This window comes from Varanus komodoensis, unplaced genomic scaffold (assembly GCF_004798865.1).
Source record: "Varanus komodoensis strain SLA01 unplaced genomic scaffold, ASM479886v1 scaffold4, whole genome shotgun sequence".
NCBI classification, from domain to species: Eukaryota; Metazoa; Chordata; class Lepidosauria; order Squamata; family Varanidae; genus Varanus; species Varanus komodoensis.
In genome coordinates this window covers 28,895,098-28,918,205 of record NW_025335941.1, presented here as the reverse complement: position 1 = coordinate 28,918,205, position 23,108 = coordinate 28,895,098, and the positions used below count along the sequence as shown (strand labels likewise).

Sequence of the window (23,108 nt, the reverse complement as noted above, 5' to 3'; positions counted from 1 at the left end):
ACGTATTTAATATTTATATAAGTATTCCAGTATATTAATGAATTTGGATTGGAAGCATTTTCCATAGTGTGGTGCAATGGTTGGAATACTGGACTGGGACTTAGGAGATGTCTTCACATGGCTATGAAGCTCACTGGATGACTCTGAGATAGTCACTCTCTCTCAGCCTAACCTACCTCACAGGGTTGTTGTGAGGATAGAGGGAGAGCAAGAAACCTTAGAAGCTGTCTTTAATTCCTTATATGAAGAAAAAAGACAGGAAATGAATAAAATGTAATCTGCCAAGGTAAATGCATCCTTAATTCCTTGTATGTTCAGGCTGGCATATATGTGTCTGTTCTGCACTAACTTATTTCACTCAAACCTGTATTAGACCCTTCCATTATTATACTAATCATGTTACTTAACTTAGGATGTTGACACCAATATTCTGGCAGTTCTTAGCAGGTCTAAACTATATTGCTTTCCTGGCAGCAAGCGTAGGTGCACAGTCTTGAAACGGCTAAACTCTCATCAGAGTACTTATCTTTCTGCCTTATTTCCCCCATACTCAGCCAATTGTGTTTGCAAATCCAGCACATTTTCCTGCCTACACTCAATTTCCTTCTAAGTTCCAAGCATTGGTGTCTAACACTGCAAAACAGACCTTTGTGTACATAATGTGGGTGGGGTGGCTCAGTAAAGGAAGAGAGGGGAAGGGCTTTTCTTTTACAAATCCAAAGGATTGTTAAAAAGAACAAAGATATGGAAATACACTTGGTCAAATGCTAAGACAAACTTTGAAGATTTCATTGCATACTTTGTTCAAAAGTATTTTCAGATAGTGATTGTAGGAGATCTTACTGAGATGTTTCAACAGGCTGCCATCAAGTCTGTGATAATAATTTGTTTGTTCTTGATTTAATTTCATTTTTTCTAAATCTAAACTTTTACATCAAGAATTTTAATTTTTACAAAATTGAGTTGTATATCTTGCATTTGAACAAAACCTTTTCAGAGTATTTCTCGTAAACTAGTTTGACTCCTCCATCTTAATGGGCAAAGGACAATCAATAGGCTGCTACTAGCTTTGTCACATCCCATGATGAAGCTCACTTCTACCCTAACAGCCTCATGATCTTCCAAAGGAAGCTGTCCTCATGTATGAAAAAACATTGTTCTAGAAAATGAAATACACCAGGACACAAGAAGTCTTGTCCTGGTTCCTTTGGGGAAAACATTTAAAGGTTTGTGCTTCAGTAAACTGAGATCTGAAAAAATATTTTTGAAAATCTTCTGCTGGTCCAGAAACATTAGGAGAATTGGTGAGTGAATTTAGTAACTCCAGCAGACCCAGACATTTATGTTATTTGCTTCAAGATGTTTGGTGACTCAAAGAAGAGCATAAGTGACTCTTCTGAGCCTTTGTCAATGTTGGGCTGATTGTTAATTTAGAATGGAACAACTTCTTTTAGATTTAATATGAGTATTATTTGGAGCCACATTCATCCTGATTTCTAAAGATACTATGCTGTAATAGACCTTGTACTGTCCTTATTTTGAGTATGGGCTTAATAGAAAGATTTTACAAAAATGATCAGACTATGCATAATGATTTTGTGTGTACCATAAAGTCCTCTATGTGGAAATCATTTTTAGGCATGCAAGTTTAGGTCAGCCAAAAACACTTTATGCTCATATATTATAATGTCCATGCATATATAAACTCATCATTGTTGTAGTGACAGCTTAATAACTGGTGTACTACATTTTAAAGTTAATGCCATTGGAATAAACATGGAAATACTTTATATATGACTTTACAGAAGAGTTGTTAATGCCAATATTTTCTGTAAGAAAATGGGGCTATGTAATTACAAGTCTTTGTATTTGTATTACATTGCAGTAATGCTAATTTTTGTTTCTGCCAGTGTGTTATACAGTTTCTTACAAGTGAACAAAGTTTATACAACCAGACTGCTATTATAGTGTATCACATTAGCTGTCCTCTGGTTTTAACATTGTAAAGTAAAGCTTTGTAGTTATTCTCTAAGAACAAAAGTAATCCTAATATCCTGATTTTCTCTTTCAAGAATACATTCCAGTACTTGCAGCTGTGGAACATTCTGTGAAAGAAACAGTGAACTGTTTCTTCTTTTTTTCTGTAGTGAAAATGATAATCTAGGTCACCCAGGGTCTGTGTAGCAATAACTTGCTTGTTCTCCAGTCCTAAATATACTTTTGGTGTCAACAATTGTAAGCTTATTGTTTCCCCTTTAGAAACTAGCTTCATTTACTGGGAAATAGTACAAATCTGATAGTTGTTTTTCTTGCTTCAGAAAAAGAATCTGGGTTTAAAATAATTTATTTACATTGTAAATTACCGAATAATACACTGAGGAATTTGAAAACATAGTGGCCAAGATCTACCATATCATTATACACTTAAATTATAAGATAGTCCATCAGGATTTAAGTGCTCTTACAGCTCTTTGACTGTTTCTATTTGGATTACATGACAGCTCCGTTTTCAGAATAGTTTTTCTAATGCAAGTTCCATTCATGAAAACAGAAATTATTTTGGCATAAGCATTTGATATCAGTTACAAAAGGAAGAGAAATGCAGAACTTCTCATTCAATAACATTCCCAAGTAGAACAAATTTGTGTTGATTGCTATTAATTCATCATGTGTCCCAACCCATTATCCTGTCCTAATTATTTAGAACTTTGCTGAGATAATGTAATCACAATGCCGCAGAATGATGTCTTATATGGCACTTATATACGGCACTACAGTCTATGTAAGGAACTGGTATTTGAATATTTACATTTAATACATAGTTAAATAATTGGCTTATTGCATGCAAACATTTTCCATTTCTCTCATTCATTTTAGTATGAAATTAACATGAAATCCATGTTTAAATTGTGTTGTGATATTCTACATATGTTAACATGTGAAGTATCTCTCTGTGGTTGAACAGTCTGGGTAAAAATGAAGTTAGAGACAAGAACTGGCAAATCTGTTCTATTAGCAAAGCAATCCCTAACTCAGACCAAAGAAGCCCTATTAGTTCAAGAGAAGCTTTTTTCAAGAGAAGAAGTAGGCTTATAGAAAGGCTGTAAAGTTGAAGAAAGTGCTTTGACTACAATGAGGAAGTTGTCCGTGAAAGGAGAGTAGCATGAGGAAAATAAAGAGTAACTTCATCACTCTACCAAATGCTGGAAATGCTTCATATAAACTCAAACTTAAAATAGCTAATTAATTCTCTCTCTCTCTCTGTGTCTCTCTCCCTCCTTCCCCCCCTTCAGGTTTGACCCTAAGGAAAATGAAACTACAAGTGCACTTTATCACAGAAAGGAAAGCAACCCCCTCCCAGAGCTATTAAAGGTCTGATTTCTATTTTCTGATTTTAAAGGAACCAGGACTGGTTGACTTTTTAATTTGTTGACCTTATTTGCCAATCACTCAGAGTGCAATTTCATGTATATTTAGGCAGCAAAATAGTTTTACAATTCCCAGCATACTAGCTGGGGAATGCTGTGGATTGTAATTTATTTCCCCAGTCTAAACATAGGTTTACATCCTTAGTATCTAAAGTATAATATAGGAGAAGTCTGTACACATGGATGAGTATGGGTGAGCAAATACACAAGAGTGGCTTTTTCTAAGATAAACAGGGCATCTGTTTATCCTAGGAAATACTAGAGCAGGGGTCCTCAAACTTTTTCACCAGGGAGCCAGTTGAAAGGTGCCGGTGCTGGGCGCGAGCCAGAAAGGTGGTGCTGGCTGTGCGCATGGGCCGATGAGGAGCCATGAGAACATTGCATGCATGATTTTTGACCCCTCAGGTCATCGATGGGTTCATAAAACATGACATTGATTATGGGAGAATGTGCTATGGGAAACCAACCGTTCTACACATGTTTATGGCTATGAGCATAAACATACATGAGAGTGATGGACATAGACTGTGAGTAATTACCATGCTGATAGGCATAGCTGCAGTACTATAGAACAGCATGGATCAGTCTTACCACAGTAATATCCTATATGAGACATGGAGCAGGGCTTTCCTGCTATTCTGCCTGTCAGTTTTTATATTTTTGTCTTAACAAGTTATTCACTACGGTGAAACTTGTGCTGATAGATACAGTTCATTGGGGTTGAAATGCAGTTACAAACAGAGTCCTCCAACATGTTTCATCTCTATCCATTTCTCTATCATGTCACAATTTTATATGACATTTGACAATAGTGGTTGTTGTCTATGTTTGCTCAGATCAAGTAGTGGTACAGTTAACTGGCTCTATGAAGTTCCAAGCTGCCTTGTTTTGCCAGTGCAACAAAACACAACCAGTTGTGACTTGCTACACAGCTAATGTTGTGTCTCATTCTGAAATGCTTTCCTGGCATTGTATACATGTTTAGTAAATGAACTGAGCAATCCTGTCACTCCTAGGTAATATACAGTATATCACAGAAGTGAGTACACCCCTCACATTTTGTAAATATTTTATTATATCTTTTCATGTGACAACCCTGAAGAAATGACACTTTGCTACAATGTAAAGTAGTGAGTATACAGCTTGCATAACAGTGTAAATTTGCTGTCCCCTCCAAATAACTCAACACACAGCCATTAATGTCTAAACCACTGGCAACAAAAGTGAGTACACTCCTAAGTGAAACTGTCCAAATTGGGCATTATTAGCCATTTTCCCTCCCCGGTGTCATGTGACTCGTTAGTGTTACAAAGTCTCAGGTGTAAATGGGGAGCAGGTGTGTTAAATTTGGTGTTATCACTCTCACTCTGGTCACTGGAAGTTCAACATGGCACCTCATGGCAAAGAACTCTCTGAGGATCTGAAAAAAAGAATCGTTGCTCTACATAAAGATGGCCTAGGCTATAAGAAGATTGCCAAGACCCTGAAACTGAGCTGCAGCACGGTGGCCAAGACTATGCAGCGGTTTAACAGGACAGGTTCCACTCAGAACAGGCCTCGCCATGGTCGACCAAAGAAGTTGAGTGCATGTGTTCAGCGTCATATCCAGAGGTTGGCTTTAGGAAATAGACATATGAGTGCTGCCAGTATTGCTACAGAGGTTGAAGGGGTGGTAGGTCAGCCTGTCAGTGCTCAGACCATACGCTGCACACTGCATCAAATTGGTCTGCAGGGCTGTCGTCCCAAAAGGAAGCCTCTTCTAAAGATGATGCACAAGAAAGCCTGCAAACAGTTTGCTGAAGACAAACAGACTAAGGACATGGATTAGTGGAACCATGTCCTGTGGGCTGATGAGACCAAAATAAACTTATTCGGTTCAGATGGTGTCAAGTGTGTGTGGCGACAACCAGGTGAGGAGTACAAAGACAAGTGCGTCTTGCCTACAGTCAAGCATGGTGGTGGGAGTGTCATGGTCTGGGGCTGCATGAGTGCTGCTGGCACTGGGGAGCTGCAGTTCATTGAGGGAACCATGAATGCCAACATGTACTGTGACATACTGAAGCAGAGCATGATCCCCTCCCTTCAGAGACTGGGCCGCTGGGCAGTATTCCAACATGATAACGACCCCAAACACACCTCCAAGACGACTGCTGCCTTGCTAAAGAAGCTGAGGGTAAAGGTGATGGACTGGCCAAGCATGTCTCCAGTCCTAAACCCTATCTGTGGGGCATCCTGAAATGGAAGGTGGAGGAGTGCAAGGTATCTAACATCTACCAGCTCCATGATGTCGTCATGGAGGACTGGAAGAGGACTCCAGTGGCAACCTGTGAAGCTCTGGTGAACTCCATGCTCAAGAGGGTTAAGGCAGTGCTGGAAAATAATGGTGGCCACACAAAATATTGACACTTTGGGCCCAATATGGACAGTTTCACTTAGGGGTGTAATCACTTTTGTTGCCAGCGGTTTAGACATTAATGGCTGTGTGTTGAGTTATTTGGAGGGGACAGCAAATTTACACTGTCATGCAAGCTGTATACTCACTACTTTACATTGTAGCAAAGTGTCATTTCTTCAGGGTTGTCACATGAAAAGATATAATAAAATATTTACAAAATGTGAGGGGTGTACTCACTTCTGTGATATACTGTATGATAATTTGGATTCCAAGACTAGAGACAGTGCTCTACTTCATTGGAGAATTGGAATTCTGATCCCCCTCCCCTGCCCCTTTGCAGCTGGTGCAGAAAGTGTGCTTGGATTAAAAGGGGCATTTTAAAGAGGGAAGAAGATGGGAGAGGCCAGGATAGGCAATATGCTGAAACTGCTTCAGCCTCTTTCTCTCCCCCTCGGGAACACCAAAACAACAATCCAGTGTAAATGCAGAATAAGAGGAATAAGGAAACAAGATCACCTCTGTTGCTCCTCATGCTTTGCATTGGTTGAATATGAACCCCTGAGTTTGAGCTCATATGCATCTCGATAGAATTGTACCCCAGCTATAGCAATAACAACAAACTTGTAGTGGCCTGTGCTTTAAATTAATTAATCATTACAGTAAGAAAGCCATGGTTCCATTTTAATTTAGATTACATCAGAAATACAAGTTGACCCACTAGGAATTTGAGAACCTACCTAAAATCTCAGGGAGAAATTACAGAAGATTGTATTCATGATTAATGGGTTTGCAGTTTTACACAGCAGTCACTTCCTTTAGCTTTACTGAAAATAAAACAAAGCAATGATCATGTTAACTGATAGATATATGAAATGCCCATACAATAAATCTTCATTCTTTAACAATATTTTCACATTAATTAGTTTTACAAAGGTTAAGGATGGCCATTTTGATCAGCAGTTGTACTACCTCTCTTGTAAAACATTAACTGCCACTCAAGTATAAAGATTTTGCTTGCTAAAACAAATGTCATCTTAGTACAGTTGTCTTTCAACTTGACGCTCCCCATTTAGCCATTTTAAAACAGTTGTCAGATTTTTAGCTCTCTCTCTTCAGATAGAAATAGGTCTGAGGAGTTAGTGAAATACACCCTATGCAACAACTTGCTGAATGATAGAAATTCTTACCGTAGTGTAAATATACTACTAATATAATCAGTCCAGAATATACAGACTTTCTAAAACATTTTTTTCAGCAGAGTTCTGGATTGGATGGCTTGGATGATTTTAAATATCCACACAATACAACATGCCCATTTTAAAGTCACCATATGAAGAATTAATAAATGAAAAAAGTTTAGTTCTAAAGAACTGAGAGTTTAAAAAGTAAAAAAAGCTGTTGGTGTTATTTTTTTAGTGCTTATGCTGCATAACAACTTCCACAAAGGATTATGTAGTGTTATGCTTTTTTATTTTTTGTTCTTTTTTCTTTTGCAAAATCAGCCCTCAAGGCATCTTTTCCTATAAGCCTTCTGTAAAGGAGCTAATTTCCAACAGTGATGGAAGCAGAAATGAGTCTAGTCAGTATGACTCATGTTCTAGTGCCTTGGCCAAAACACTAGTGTGTACTGTTTAAAAGCATTCCAAAACAGTTCTAAAACAGGCAGTATGTTTAAGTAGATTGAGTACTGAGTTGGAGATCCTGCTTCAAAATCAGAGTCAGCCATGAAACTCAACCAGTAACTCTGGGCCAGTCAATCATCATCATCAAGCCCAACAATCTTCAAACTTGAGATACAGTTTTCATATTCATAAATACGTTTCATGCAATACATTTGTTTGATCAAAATGCTACCATTAATGTTTTCATAATGCATTTCATGGACTGTAAACAGAAAGTTCTATAAATGCATTAAAGAACCCATTTATTACTTAGTAAATAAATAATGCTAAATTTGCAGAACACATACTAAATTTTAGTATAACAACCCTAACAAATAATATGAACAATTATAGTTCATTTTATTGATTTGGATTGCTTGTTTTTGCCTCAAAGAAAATCAAAATTTGGTGTTATTGATGACAGTTGCAAGTGCATTTCTGGTTCTGCATTCATTTTATTGCTGTGTTAAACCTGTGTGATTTCTATTCTTTGCAATCTGAATCTCCTGAAATGAAACCACTTTGGCTTTAAAACAAATTAATCTGCTTTTAAACATATGTGTGCAAAGGCTCTGAATTAAAAGGAATGAAGACCTTACCTTGTCACAGACTTCTGTCTTTTAAATAAAACAAAGGAATGAAGATCTTACAAGTTCACTCCAATCATAGGAATAACCACCTAAATGATTCTCATGGAACGTTGGAGTAATAAATTTAATTAACTTATTGCTTCCTTTTCTTACAGATTTCAGTCTGTGAAAATAAAAACCTCTCCACAGAAGAACTGAGCAGATCCACCACTCAGGAGGAATTAAAGAAAGCTAGTAGCCTTCCTAGTTTGGCTCATGAAGGGAAAACTGCCAGTACTGACAGACAGATCAAAGAAGGGTTTTTCCAGTATCTTGGGAGTTTATTTGGTATTGCTTCAAAACCATCCTACACAGAAAGTGAGCAATCCACCCCTGCAAATGTACACCACAAAGCTGGCCATGAAGGAAGTGGACATACAGAACATCACAAAACAGAAATATTTGTTATTTCAACTTTTGGAAGTGAGCAGGGAGCATCAAACAGAGATGAAGATATTAATTTTGCTAGAAATACCAGTTCTGGTTCACAGGATTTGCAGGAAGCACAGAAGCAATCTGCTGAAGTGTCCAAGTAAGTTCCAGTACAATGTCTAAAAATCATTTGTACCTACAAAAATTAAAGAGAACATTCTGTTCAATGCAGTATTTAAAAAGAAATTCTTGGGAAGGTGTGTTTTCATTCCTGAGGATAAGACATCATGGTTTGGAAAGTCGTAGAAATTTTTAGCCTTAATTATGTGTTGTAGCTGTCACAGCAACTTAAAGCACATCTTTATGTTTTAAAAACTGCGAGGAAAACCAGCTATGATAAAAGTACGTAAAGAGTAGATCGCTAAGTATTCTTGCCAGAAAGTAAGCCCCATTAAACTCAGTTGTACTTACAGTTCCATTGTAAGGATCTTCACTCAGAAGTTAGATTTTCACTCTAGATCTTAACTTACCTTTTGTTTAAAATGTTTATTTTTATTTTTAAATCCAGGAAAAATTATACCACTATTGCATCAAATAACAAAAAACCCTAATAAAATACTCAATAATATAATACTTGACAATAAATTTATCTTAACAACTGAACAACACCTTCACAACTCAAGTAGTATTACTCAATAAATATCTAATGATATCCCAGGATGGGGGGAAAAAGAATGAGGAGGGCAAAAACAAAACAATATATTTCCTCTTAGTTTTATTTTGCCAGTGATGTCAATAGCTTGTTGGTATCATATTTTCGTGCTTGATTTTTAAATAGTGTTTCGTGACTTTCAGCTTTTGACCTAATTACTAGTATTTTCCAAACTTGGCTGCTCTGTGATCTTGGAGATTGTTTGCCAAGCTGAAAGAAGGGTGTTTAAGTATACTTTTAAGAGAGGAGAAGATAGAAAATATTTAACTGCTGCAGATTATTAGGAGACATCAAAAATTATAACACAAGAAATGGACTTTGGAGGGTGTAAGGGTTCTTAAGTAGCTGTGCATATGCAAATATGGTGCAAATGTGAATGTGTTATAAAATATATCTTTACATTTTGTTTGAATCTTTTGCAGTGAAAGTTCTGTTTCATATTACAATGAATTCTACAGTCCTAAACAATGTTTTACATCTCTTCCTGCTGCCATTTTTACTAAATTTTACTAAGTTAACTAGAACTTTACTAAAGTTCTAAATTTTATGTTATGTTTTATCATGTTGTTTTTTTAGAGTTTTAATGTTCTGAACCAATCTGAGAGATTTGGCCATTAAATGATATATACATATAATTAATAAGTAGGAAATGCTACAAATAAAGGACAGATAGAAAGCATGCAAGTACATATGCAGTTCTGATTCATGATCAATAGTTGTAAAAATTCAGAATACAAAATTTTCAGACCAAGTTAAACGTTGCCATGTTGACAAAACCTTGCTGTATGGAACTGCTACTACTGCTTTGTCTTTTATCTGTATTTGTTGCATTTCCCCAGCACTTTTTCCAAGGGAAATTAGATATCTTTATATGAATGTTTGGAAACTCCAGAATGTAACGATATGATCTAGGTCTAATATTAGCACCTCTGGCATCATACATGTAAGGTATATTGGGGTACTGAACCACTTTGACAAAATACCAGAATGCTCAGTTTAGAGGTGAAAAGCTCCTTTTCAAATCCTCAAACAGCTGTGAAGCCCACTAAGCAAACTTGAACCACAAGCTTAATTAGTTTCACAGGTTTTGACTGCTCCAGATATAACAGCATTACGGTTGGTTTTTCTGCATTCCCAACTACATGGAACGCCCCCAGAGTTCTCTTCCCAAGTTGCCTTCTATGTGTAGAGGGCAATGGACATGGCAATGAACTATGAAGAATGCCTGAATAGGTGTGTTTTATGTAGCTGCTCATGTAGTTGTTAAATATGGTGATTGTGCAAAGGATATACAAAACAAGTAGAGTGAGATATTTGTTTCTCCTAGCATTTCTTGATTTCTTGGCATTATAGTTAAAGGGATTGCTAAAATTTTAAGGTGCATTGTTGATAATATGCACTCCTTTGCAGAAATACTCACCCCATTTGACTTTCTACATTTTGTTGTTAATTAACTTTTGTGCCACAATAGGAATGTTTTGCACTTTCACAGTGTTGTACATCAAGTGGTAGCAATACCAATTAAAACCATTTCAATTCCGGATTGTAATGCAAGCAGATGTGGAAAGGCCAAGGGACATGAATACTTCTGAATGACACTATATCATTGGCGGAGAATAACAATAATTCATAGAGGCGTTAAACTACACAAAAATTGTAGGAACTATTTGTTTTCAGTTTAGAAGAAGTTTAGAAGATATTCTTTAGCCAATGATATAACTATTTAACACCTGTGCCCTTATAACACTAGTTTTCAACAGGACTTGAGATTCACGCTGTTGTATGACCTATTCAGTTTGAAGTTAATTTTGCATGGTGTAGGAGAATGTGCTATTAGGGAGGGACTTAATTTTCCAGGCCTAGAGCCAAGGAAGGTGGAATTCATGAAATCGGCCTGCAGCATGTTTACAGAGGACAAAGGATGTGGACCACAATATCCCTTCAGCAAATCCAGCTGGCTGGTTCACAAAAGCACTTAGCCCTGCAAATGTTTGACACATGAATTAGGCATTGTGAGTTTATCACTTGAAAATTTGGATGGCCTGGTGGTAATTTGGGAAGCATTTTTCACAGTATGATTCTTAGAAGGTCAGGAAACATATGGGGTTGCCACCAGGCAAAGATTATTTATTTTGTTTTTTGTTTTTTATTAATAAATGTATCACACAATCCGAGATACAGAAAGCCAATTTCTGGTCAGGTGTTTTTGCTAAATATTTATTATAAACGAGGAATAAAAGTTAACAATGCTAAAACATAATATTGGTCTTAAAATACCCTACTTCTATCAACCAAAGAGAAGTTTTGAATTTGTTAAATGCTGCACTGGTAAGGAAATAATAAAGGATTGTGCACTGCTTTGTAGTGCATTTAATGTCTGAAGTGGGTTTCTTCTCAAATCCTGTGAAGCTGTGTACATGCTTCCAAAGAAAAGATTACTTTGTGCTTGTTGCCTCAAGCTTGTTGTTACTTAAACATTACCAAAAAAACAATAATGAATGTTCACCACAAAGCAGTTCTTTATCTGCTTTATTTACATATTGCCACTTTTATCCCACTGATCAACACACTACGTAGGAAAATTTGTGATTTCTCTTCTTCATCTGTTATCTACCAGTATCTGTTTCCTCTGGCTATTGTAAGGGAAGGAAAGAGATGAGATTGCAGTACCCTCCCTGCTTGACTAAGCAACCAGTTCTTTGAATTGTTGCTATTCAAACTAGTCAATATGGGAAAAACTGTAAACATCAACATTTTCACCCTCCCATCAATTTTTCTTTCTCCATCATGTCTTTTAGAACACAAACATGAATGTAAGAATAGATGCTGGTGAAACCCACTTGCTTCTGCTCCCAAATCTATTCAGGAGGTTTGAAGGACCCTAAGGAAAATTTCTGGGGAGTATGGAAGGGGACAGGATTGGGGAGGAGAGCACAGGAAAGTCCCATTGTATGATCTGACGACTGTTTGCACAATGTTAGATTTAACCATAAATATATTCCTTTACATTTAGGCAAAATATGTACTGATATGAAATACATTTATTTGTGTCCATCTTTTGATTCATACATGTATGTGTGCACCTATATACACCCTGATCTAGATAGGGGTTGTGTATGTGGAGGTAGTCTTCTGTGTATTTCCTTACAGCTGGATGAAGAAGCACAGGGACAAATATTCGCCATGTGCTCATTCTGCTCCCTAATCCACAACTGGAGCTGTATAAGTGAAACACTTCTGAAAAAGCTAAAATATATCAATCAGTAGTTCTGCAGTATCAGTGTAAGAAGGAACATGCCCAACGGCTAATTCGAAAGATGTTAATGTTTTTCAAACATTTCAAATATTTTTCAACTGACTGTTCATTCTCTGTTTGAAATAAATAGGTGCATTTTGGGTTATATTTTGGGCACCTAGCCTCTAACTGGGTTAGGGTTAGAAAAATGAAGTGCCCTGGTATGATCTTGATAGTTGGAATGTGTTTTAAATGGGCATAAATGTTAAGCTGTGCAGAAAAAGCTACTCAAGGACGGTTTTTTCAAATTGGTCCTATTTTGAATGGAACTTACCCCTGTGTTAAGGTTAGAGGTGTGCTCCACAAGAGGGCTCCATAAGAGGGTTTGGGTTGGAAAAACGTATCAAGGCATGATTGTGATAGTTGGGATGTGTTTGCAATGGGTAGAAATGATGAACTTTGCAGAAAAAACTGCTCAAGGAAGGCTTTTTCAAAATCGTTTTATTTTCAATGGAACTTCCTGCCTATATTAGGCTTAGGGGTGTGCACCAGGGTAGGGTTAGGGTTAGGAAAACGAGGTATCGCAGACCGATTCTGATGGTTGGAATGTGTTTAGAATGGGCAGAAACGATGAGCTGTGCCGAAAAAACGCCTCAAGGAATACTTTTTCAAAATTGCATGATTTTCAATGAAAATTTATTTCTATATTAGGGTTAGGGGTGTGCACCAGGGCAGGGTTAGGGTTAGGAAAATGAGGTATCCTGGTATAATTCTGATGGTTGGAATGTGTTTAGAATGGGCACACATGATTAGCTGTGGAGAAAAACTACTCAAGGTTTTTCAGAGTCTCATTGTTTTCAATGGAACTATCAGCCTGTACTAGGGTTAGGGTTGTGTACCAGGGTAGGGTTAGGGTTAGGAAAATGAGGTATCGCAGAACGATTCTGATGGTTGGAATGTTTTTAGAATGGGCAGAAACAATGAGCTGTACAGAAAGACTACGCAAGAAAGGCTTTTTCAAAGTCTCAGTATTTTCAGTGGAACTATCAGCCTATATTAGGGTTATGGGTGTGTACCAGGGGAGGGTTAGGGTTAGGAAAACGAGGTATCCTGGCATGATTCTGATGGTTGGAATGTGTTTAGAATGGGCACACATGATGAGCTGTGGTGAAAAACTACTCAAGGAAGGCTTTTTCAATATTGCATGATTTTCAATGGAAATTTATTCTTATATTAGGTTTAGGATTTAGGGGTGTGCACCAGGGTAGGGTTAGGCTAGGCATGATTCTGATGGTTGGAATGTGTTTAGAATGGGCAGAAACGATGAGCTGTACACAGAAAGCTGCTGAAGGATGGCTTTTTCAAAATTGCACCTCATTTTCCTAACCCTAACCCTACCCTGATGCACACCCCTAACCCTAATTTAGGCTGATAGTTCCATTGAAAATAGTAAGAGTTGGAAAAAGCCTTGAGTAATATTTCTGCACAGCTCATCATTTCTCCCCATTCTAAACACATTCCAACCATCAGAATCATGCCTGGATACCTCGTTTTCCAAACCCTAACACTACCCTGGTGCACACCTGTAACCTGAAAATAGGGTGAGGGGTGTGCATTGGGGTATGTTTAGGGTTAAAAAAATGAGCGGTCCTGGCATGATTTTGATGGTTGTAATTTTTTAGAGTGGGTAGACCTGATTAAATGTGAAAGATACGCTACTCAAGGAAGGCTTTTTCAAAAGTCTACTTTTTAATGGGTTTCCTGTGCTATATTTGGCTTAGCGGCTTGTCCCAGGTTAGTGTTACGGTAATTTTGGTGACCCCATGGCATCTGTTCCCCAGCGGGCATGCTGAGCCCTCTTTATTTGCATGGAAGCTCTGTTGACCCAGCAGCTGAGCATCATATTGCTGTGCTCATAGGGGCCATGCCCATGCTCGGTCAGTAGTAACAGCACCAGTCGTTGACATCATAAGCCATGTCCTATTAGCTGCTACTTGTCGGAGCTTTCCCTTGGGCGGTCAGCAAGCTGCTAAAGACATATATGTATTTTCTTGGACTGTTTTTGAGGGTTTTTTTCTACACTGAATCCTTAGTTTTTCAGGATTTAATGTAGTGTTGGCACTTTGCAATATATAAGTATGATAAATAAATTATATGTGTGAGGTTGCCTAGGAATATTTGCTAAACTACCAATAATAATGTTTCTGTTGTTCCAGAAAAACAGAATACGAACTTTGTGCACCTGCAGTTACTTATGCAACCTATCGAGGTTCTGCTCGAATTAAACAGTTGCTTAAGAAACAAGCAAAATTGGAGCAAGATAAAGAAAACTTAACCAGCATTAATATTTCTGTTGACAAAACCAAAGGAAATCAGGCTATAAATGTGCTAAACTCAGAAGTTACCACAACAAAAACGGGATTCTCATTAAAGAAAAAGTCAAAATCTGAGACTAAAGATGACGAAAAAGATTCACAAGCAAACATATTTTCAGCAGAAATGAATTTGGGAAAAAATCCTCAGGATATCTTAGATAGTAGAGAACACAAAGAACAGAAAAACATAATTGCATTGTCAGCTGAAATGGAAACTATCAAAAACTGCATTGAAGAGCTGGTTTCTGTGAAACATGGCTCAGTTTCTAACACACCAGAATTTAGCAGGAGCCTTTTGTTGGAGCCAATATTATTGCCAAAGGAAGCTAATCTGAATTGCCAGAATAAAGATACTGTTAAAATGTGTTCAGAAAATAGCAGTTTGGTTGAAAAAACAGAGGAGATTTTAGGGGAGATTCAAATGCAGCTTCAGTCAAACAACGCCGCTATTATTGGTGTTCAAAAAGAAATGCATTCTTGTAATTTTCCTTTCACAGAAACAAAAGAGACAGTGAAAAATGGCTTTCCATCTCTTTCCCAAGTAGGTTCAACTGATAGTGAACACCAGTTGCTAGAAGATGAATGTTCTTGTAATAGTTTGACTCAGAATCAGTTCAAATTAAAATTGCCGAACCAGACACTGTATTTGAATAGCACAATTAGTGATGGGCAGGTAGATAACAGAACAGTAAATAGAAATGAAGATTCACTTATAAAAGTTTTAACTGAACAAAAGGAGCAAACCTTGCAGATAATTTCACCAGATATGCAGTTGCCACTCCATGAACAAAGAGTTAAAGAAGAACTGGTCTTAGTTTTGCAGGATAGGGACTGCAACAAAGCCCTTAAAGAAACAGCAGGAATTGTTCTACCTACTGCAGCCCAACCCACAGAAACTGTTAAAGATATACTTAGTAAGAACAGTCCAGAAAGTGACGAATTCACTGAGCCAGTGTTACACACAGGTATACAGAACAGTACTAAATTCTCTGTGATTTCTGAAATTGAAACTAACAGTCTTGCCAAAGATACATCTGCTGTAGAATTTGACCATATTGGAATGACAAATGTTTTACCTAATGCTACAGAGATAAACAATACCAACCATTCTCTGTTAGCTGTTGAATATGAAAATGTGGAATCCCAAGGGCTATGTAGTTTCTTAAAAATGGAAGACAATAGCATTGTCAGAGGTATTGTACCTTTGGACGATGCTTTACAGAACTTTGAAGCTAAACATGGCAGCTGCAGTCATCTTTCCAAGAAAGGTGAGAATGTCAGTCTGATCAAAACATCAAACAATTTAGATGTTGCCTTTCCTTCCCTTGAATTAGAAAAAACAAAGCCTATAAACAGCAAAGTATCTGCTACCATAGTCAAACCTATTCCATCAGCCCTTAAAATGACAGAAGAATCTCCTTCTCCTGTTGAAACAAAGGAATTCTTCACAGTGTCTCCTTCTAAAGACATGCATTTGCCCAAAGATTTGTCTCCTATTATGAAATCAGAAAATAATAGTTTTTCAGTCCTTTCTTCTCCATTACCTGATCCAATTAATAATTCTTTCATCTTTAAGGAACAATTCACCCACTTGGACACTAGGTCTAAGCCTGTGCCTACTTCTGAAGATCAGTGTTTGCTGGAAGCTTCATGTTCTTTGTTTGATAAACCAGAAGGTACTAACCACTTCATGAGAGCTCCTGCTGAAATTGATTCTGCAGAGAATAGTTGTGGCAAAGTGAATTGTTCTTTTTCTATATGTGAAAACAATCAAGATAGCGCAAAGTTAGAGACCTCTGGACCTTGGAATCCTCATTTTGCTGCTGAACCTGGAAAAACAGATCAAAGTTACAATGTTTGTTGGGAATCTGGAAGCATCATTAAAACTAAGTTGAGCTCTGAAGCTGTTGTAAAAGCTGATACGAGGGAAAAGATATTGCCATGCTCTGAAGAAATAAAAGATATAACTGGATCTTGTTCAGTGGACTCAAGGTCCATGATGGTAAAAGAAGATCTTCCTGTTCTTGAAAATGTCTATCCTAGCAAACCTCCTTCTCCTCTTCCTTGCTTTAAAGGCATCTCAACTCCTTATCCAACCTGTGAAATACTAGATGTTAATACTATCCAAGAGAACAATTCCCTTATGAATTCTGAAACTGATCTGGGCAATACGTCAACTAAACATAAATTAAATCGTCTACCCTTTGAATCAACATCTAAAGTCACTCACTCAGAGGTATTATTGGTCTCTGAAGCAGAAGCTATAGAGCCTGCGAAGATGATATTAGGGATGGAGTTCACAACACAGCAGAGGAAAGAAGAGCATAGAATTCCTTTAGGGCAACTAAATCTTCACTACCTTGCTACTGCTACTGCAAAAGGCCCTGCTAAAGAGCATGATCAAGCAATTACTGGTTTGTTTAAAAAGTCAAGCAAAGGGGTTTTTGAGGAACCATTGAAACATGTTGAAACAGGAAAACAAGTACAAATTAAATCTCAAGATTTAACTCTTTTGCTTAAAAAGGCTGATGAAATCGTTGATTCAGTTCTGCATTTAGCCATGGAAGAAATCAGATCAAAGCAAACAGCTGGTGCCTGCCAGACTAATGACATTAAGGACAATTTATTAGAGCCCAGCCTTCAAAAAGATCTGAAAAGAAGAAAAATGCTGTCAGAATCAAAAGAAATCCAGTCAAGGAACTCATCATTAAAACATTTTAATGAGAGTTGTATCAAAAAGCTTTCTGGGGTTAAAGGGGAAGACATACTTGGCACAGATATTCAAGATGAAAATATACTATTTGACATTACTGATAAAAATGACCTATATAGTTCAATAGCATTAAAAGCAAAAGAAATAATTGATGATGTTATTAATGCGGCCAAACTCAAACTGACATATTTTCAGGATGAGGTTCCTTTGACCAATGGTACTTCTCAAAATATACACCTTGATGCCAAGACTGAAGCATTAAACAGACTTCCTGCTGATAGTGAATTAAAAGCTAAACTTCCCAAAATAATCAAGGAACCCTTGAATTTAGATCCAGTATACCCAACTGCAATAGACAAGATAACCAGCAAAAGTGAAATAGAAAGCTCCTCAGCTGCTTTGTGTATTGATAGTAAAGAAAATAGCAAAGCTGTGACTGGGGAAGTAGTGGCAAGTAATGCATTTTCATGCCAAACAATTGGAGATAAATGGTCTGATCCCACAACTACCCTAGAATACAGTCCTACAGAAACAGGAAATGGCAAATACAGTAGATGTGAAAATTGCACTACACATATGATAGATGCTGGTGACAACACTAGTAACTTGGCAGCCGACAATAAGTTTAAGGATTCCTTAAATGTAATACAAGAAGAAATAGTTACAGCTGAAATGCAGTTGCCATCATCTGTATCTGTGCCAGTTTGTTGGGAATCTGGAAACATCATTAAACATCATATGCTAACTTCTAACTCAAACAATGATATGTACACTCACATTTCATATAAATTCAAAGGTGATTGTGGTCCTTTGAGTTCACTGCAAAATGATCTAGTGAAAGATCTCCCTAAGTATATGTTTAAAGAAGCTGAGGCTGTTGCAGTTGTAAGAGAGGGACCACTTACAAAATATTACGAAATAGAAAGCAACAGGGGATATGGAAATATGAAGAAAACTTGCACAGTGTCGCAGGATAAAAATAGATTTGGTACCCAGTTCAGTCTGTCTGAATCATCTGTAACAAATAGCTCAGCAAAGAATGGGTTGAACTTAGATTTTGCCAATGAGGAAAAAGCAGTTACTGAACCAAGTTTAACTGTGGCTAATGTGCTCAATAAATACTTTCTGGATGCTGATGGTGGTGAAGATGGTGCTTTTTCTTCACCAAAGGAGAGGGAAGGCAATTCTTCCTTCACTATTCTGTATGATGGTGCTCTTCAAGATGAAAGCTATTGTTCTTCAACAGAAGAACCAGAGCATGCCCTACCCCTTTCTGACTTCTCCCTGGATAATAACCAACATCTTCTGATGGCTGAAACAGAAAAAGGTACACTTGGGTCTGCTCAGCTTTATGAAGAAAGTGACCAATTGAATAACATCCTAGACAGCACTTGTTCAGAATCATTCATGGTAGTAGAAGCAAAGCGATATAAGGTTTACCCCTTCTCTTTGTCACCTATATATGAAGATGACAGTTCTCAAGAGGACTTGCTATCAACTGATATCTCACCAAGAAATACTGATGAAAAATCAAGAGACAACCAATCCTTATCTGTCTTATCACTCCTACAGTCAGTGTCTGAACGGTTAAAATCTAGTAACCAGTGTAATGAAGAAGAGGAAGAAGATATTTGTGAAGAGAATGAACAGGATGAAAAAGATGCCTGCATATTAAGTCACTGGCCAAACAACTCAAGAACTGCAAAGTCAGAAAACATTTATGAGAGACACTCAGATTTTCTTTCTAAACAAGCACTTGGCACAGAAGAGGCCTTATCTTTTAGTTCAACATATGTAGCTCAACCTTTGCAAAAATCTGAATCTGTCATGAAGTCTTTTCCCAAGAGTGTATACTATGAATGTTTGCAGAGTTCAAGAAGTTACTCCAGTGAAAATGGAACCAGATTTGGAAGCATGTTGTTTCCAAAGGATCAGCAACCTGAAAGTAATGTTGATTTGCAAAGATTGGCACCATTTCAAGTGGTAAGGTGCTTTTAATTGATTATATGTGTGGAATGAACTTGTTGCAGGCATTTCATTTACAAGTGTTTGTGCATGTAATTAACTACTTGAATTTGTTTGGGTGTCCTGATCTTAACTACTTGGGATTTGTTTGTTTGAACTAACTCTAATATAGTTATTGTTCACTATGAATTAGTAATTGAATTAGTTATTGAGTTGGCTGCTCAATTCAAGCCACCCCAAATGCTCAGGTATAGCACATCAGTGCCCTGGATATTTCCTGTCATAGTACAGGAGGCAACATCCATGAACATTGACAATGCAAGGCTACAAATAGATCTGGTTTGGTACTTTGCTTCTCATTTGACAGCTATCAGACAGCAAGATGTCAGGTGAGAAGCAAATCCATGAGGGGATCTTTGCTTACAAATTTGGTGGTATGCAGATCTCCCCTTTCCTTGCAAGTTCTCAATCATAAGCTATACTTGCCTGAATAGTAACATAATAATACAGGCTTTGGTTTGAGTTGATACTTGCAAAACCATTGTCAAAGATAAGAATGCTCGGACATCTGCCCACTGGCAGAAAACCCTGGAATTGCTTTTCTTCTTCATCAATGTAATCTGCTTGATGACCCTTTTTGTGATAAGGAGCAGTAGACACCTACTTGCTCACTGGCTCTCTCTCTTTCAAGCAAGCCAGTGGTACCCATAATCAGAGAGAGGATAAAAAGCAAGAGCAGCTCATGATGATGGCCGGAAGACACTGAGGTAGATCTTACAAAAACCTGGAGACAACTGCTTGCTTAGTATTCTAGACTCCACTTCTCCCAAAGTCTTGTACACTATACCTTCATAAAAGTGGTCAGGAAATTTGAATTGTTTGCCTCCTTTTCAGTGATCCCAATGTGGACATAATGTATGAAATGTTTTTGTTTTTTTCCACTGACATACTAGTTCCTGCCCCATAGACTGTGAGGAATGTTTCCCTAAAAGCATAGTGTGTTAAAGTTCTCCTGTTGGTTTATTGTACCATTGAAATAGCTATTTCCTCTTCATTATAATTACAGTGTCCTGTTGACAGGGAAAAACTCAAATGCAATCCAAGACCAGGAAAAGTGAGTATGACCTTGTTATTGTATAAGTGAATACAAAGTATTGACTATTTTGTCAAACATTTGAAGGAAATGAGAAATGTTTGAGTGAAGCCATTGAGTATGGAAAAAATAATGTTCTGCATTTGCTTGGTGGTGCAATCAATACAGCTTTCTGCTAGAGCAAAAAGCTAATCATGATATTTATTAGTTTGTGCTTCAACTTACACTATTCTGTTTAAATCATTGATATTACATCTGTGTAAGTGGACTGTGGACGCTGATTTTCAATTTGTTTTGGTTTAGGTTGCAACTTTTTGTGCACTTACATGAGATCAAGACACATGAAGTAAAACATATTTATTTGTATAAATATTTGTGCCACATTGTTCTGTTGATCACAGCTTTAGTAAACATGAAAATATCTTAAAACTTTTACTTAAAAAGGTAATAAGCAGAGCATTGGGTAAAAGGATTGCATACTTCAGTTAAGAAACGTAAATGCCTTATGAGTTAGCCTTTACTTAACATTACTGCATGTCTTTCAGATGGTTATTTGTGATGTTCATGGTAATACAAATAAATATGAAATCTATCACGATGTGCTGAATGCTATGGCCTGGGTGTTTTCAAAAGAAGCATTGATAAGGGTTGTTAGAGGATGGTAAGAAATGCTTCAAGTTCTTTATAAATAACTGTTAATTTTTTTCTTTGTTTGAAGAGAGATACCATGTTGCAAGTAATTGATATGTTGAAAAGTAGGAGCATGTATACATGTAAAGATCTATTTAATTCTAACACATATTGATCAGATGATGGGGTGAATCATTTAAAAACAGTTATTGTTTTCCATGGTTTGAATATTTGCTATCTGCTTAATACTGCTGGAAATATAAACAAGGTCCTTGATTACATTTCTGGAACCTGAAGTGTGACCCTTAGAATCACTATTAGACAGTTTAGCATTAAAAATGCCAAGATAAGTAAAATTTGTAGCCCAGACCATTAAAGGCTTTTCTAGGTTACTTTGTTTTGCAATGAAAAAGCAGTCCAAGTACTGCGGAAGATCTTCATCTTCCTCTAAAATGTTTCTCCGGGAAATTGCATTTCCCAGAACTCACAGTACAGGTAGTTGCTGGCGGTGGGGGAAGGATTTTTCTTTCGCCTAGGATCTATTGTAATTTTGAACATTGTGTGCAATGTGTTTACATGGGCATCGTAGATACTTTATGAATATATTCATAGATACTGCCTAAAGCATGAATGAGTACAAGCAACCACACTTAGAGGTCATGTACGACTTTATATATGACCTCCTTAAGTGTCATTATCTTGGTGGAAGGATGGGATACAAAGCAAATAACTAGCCTTTTAACATTATTAATTTTAATAGTGGAGACTACTAAAGATTGGATCCATTCATACATATGCTTTTCATGACATGTTTTGTTAACATATGTTAACATAATGTAGTTGTTTCTGTGGCTTGTAGTATCTTATGAAATCAAGTTGGAGGAACACATTTTTCCTAGGAAAAAGCCTAAATTACAAAAAATAGCCTGTGTGCACACCATACCCCAGAGCTGCACACTTCTTTATTTCTGTGTGAGTGTGCAAGAGAGGAGAGAGTTCAAATTGTTATAACATGAGCAATGACATTCTACTAATATTGGTGCTATCCTAGATATCTCTTGGGCAGCATATTTACAGTGATGTGTTTATATTATTAAAATAGCTGGATTTTATATGAGAAACCAGGATTCCAAGGCCAGAAATATGTTGTAGAAGAAGGAGAGAAGATGCTGAATGAAATCTTGAATCCTCACAGTGAGAAATATAAAGAAAACTTCATAGTTGGTTCAATCAGGCAAATAGTGAAAGTGAGTACTTGGCTATTAATTATGAATAATGTGACACTACAGTGAGTGACACAGAGGCATGTGCATGCCTCTTTTTTCCCTTCCTCGTTCTTCTTTGTTGGCTACATCTTGTTTTGTGTTTTACAGTTGCAGTCCTGGCTGCTCCCCCACCTGTCCCTGAATGTCAAATAAACAAGCAAAATGTCACTTCATAGTGGTTATGGAGCAGTAGAAGGGGCACTTTTAGTTATTTTACATAGACACTATGGATTGGCTTGTTGCCAACTTTCAGCTTCAGAGAACCTGATTTTTGGGTTTTATTTGGTGTATTGTGGGGGGGATGGAAAATGACTCCCAACTTCCTGCAGTTGCCTATACCTGTGCTACAGTTTTCTAGCTAATGGAACTTTGCTGAAGCCTCAAACTTCAGATATTTTCTCTCATTTTCCATAGTACTGTTCATACTGTTGTACCTCAAAATTCTTTCAATCTTTGCCACATTGAACTTCTCCCAACCTGCTTTCTCTATAATAGTTCTTATTCTCATAATGGTTGTATTCCCCTATTTCTAAAAATAACTATGTAAGCCACTGGTATGCCTTAGGTTAGTGCCAATCAAATATTTAATTACCATGTGCATTAGCTTTTTGTTAAACTAAGAGCAAGATAGAATG

At 37.2% G+C, this 23,108-nt stretch overlaps 1 protein-coding gene across 4 annotated transcripts in view; it reads left to right on the top strand.

Moving 5' to 3' along the window:
* Positions 1-23,108, top strand: part of CRYBG3 (crystallin beta-gamma domain containing 3) — a 65,621-nt gene that overhangs the window by 7,641 nt on the left and 34,872 nt on the right. For all 4 annotated transcript variants that reach the window (XR_006415798.1, XR_006415799.1, XM_044441333.1 and 1 more), the window contains exons 2-7: positions 3,294-3,372; positions 8,230-8,645; positions 14,649-19,503; positions 20,552-20,599; positions 21,124-21,239; positions 22,311-22,455. Coding sequence is in view for 2 of the 4 variants with exons in the window: in XM_044441333.1 (XP_044297268.1) it covers positions 3,294-3,372; positions 8,230-8,645; positions 14,649-19,503; positions 20,552-20,599; positions 21,124-21,239; positions 22,311-22,455 (5,659 nt within the window). In the remaining 2 variants the exon portion in view is untranslated. The remainder of the gene's footprint in view (positions 1-3,293; positions 3,373-8,229; positions 8,646-14,648; positions 19,504-20,551; positions 20,600-21,123; positions 21,240-22,310; positions 22,456-23,108) is intronic.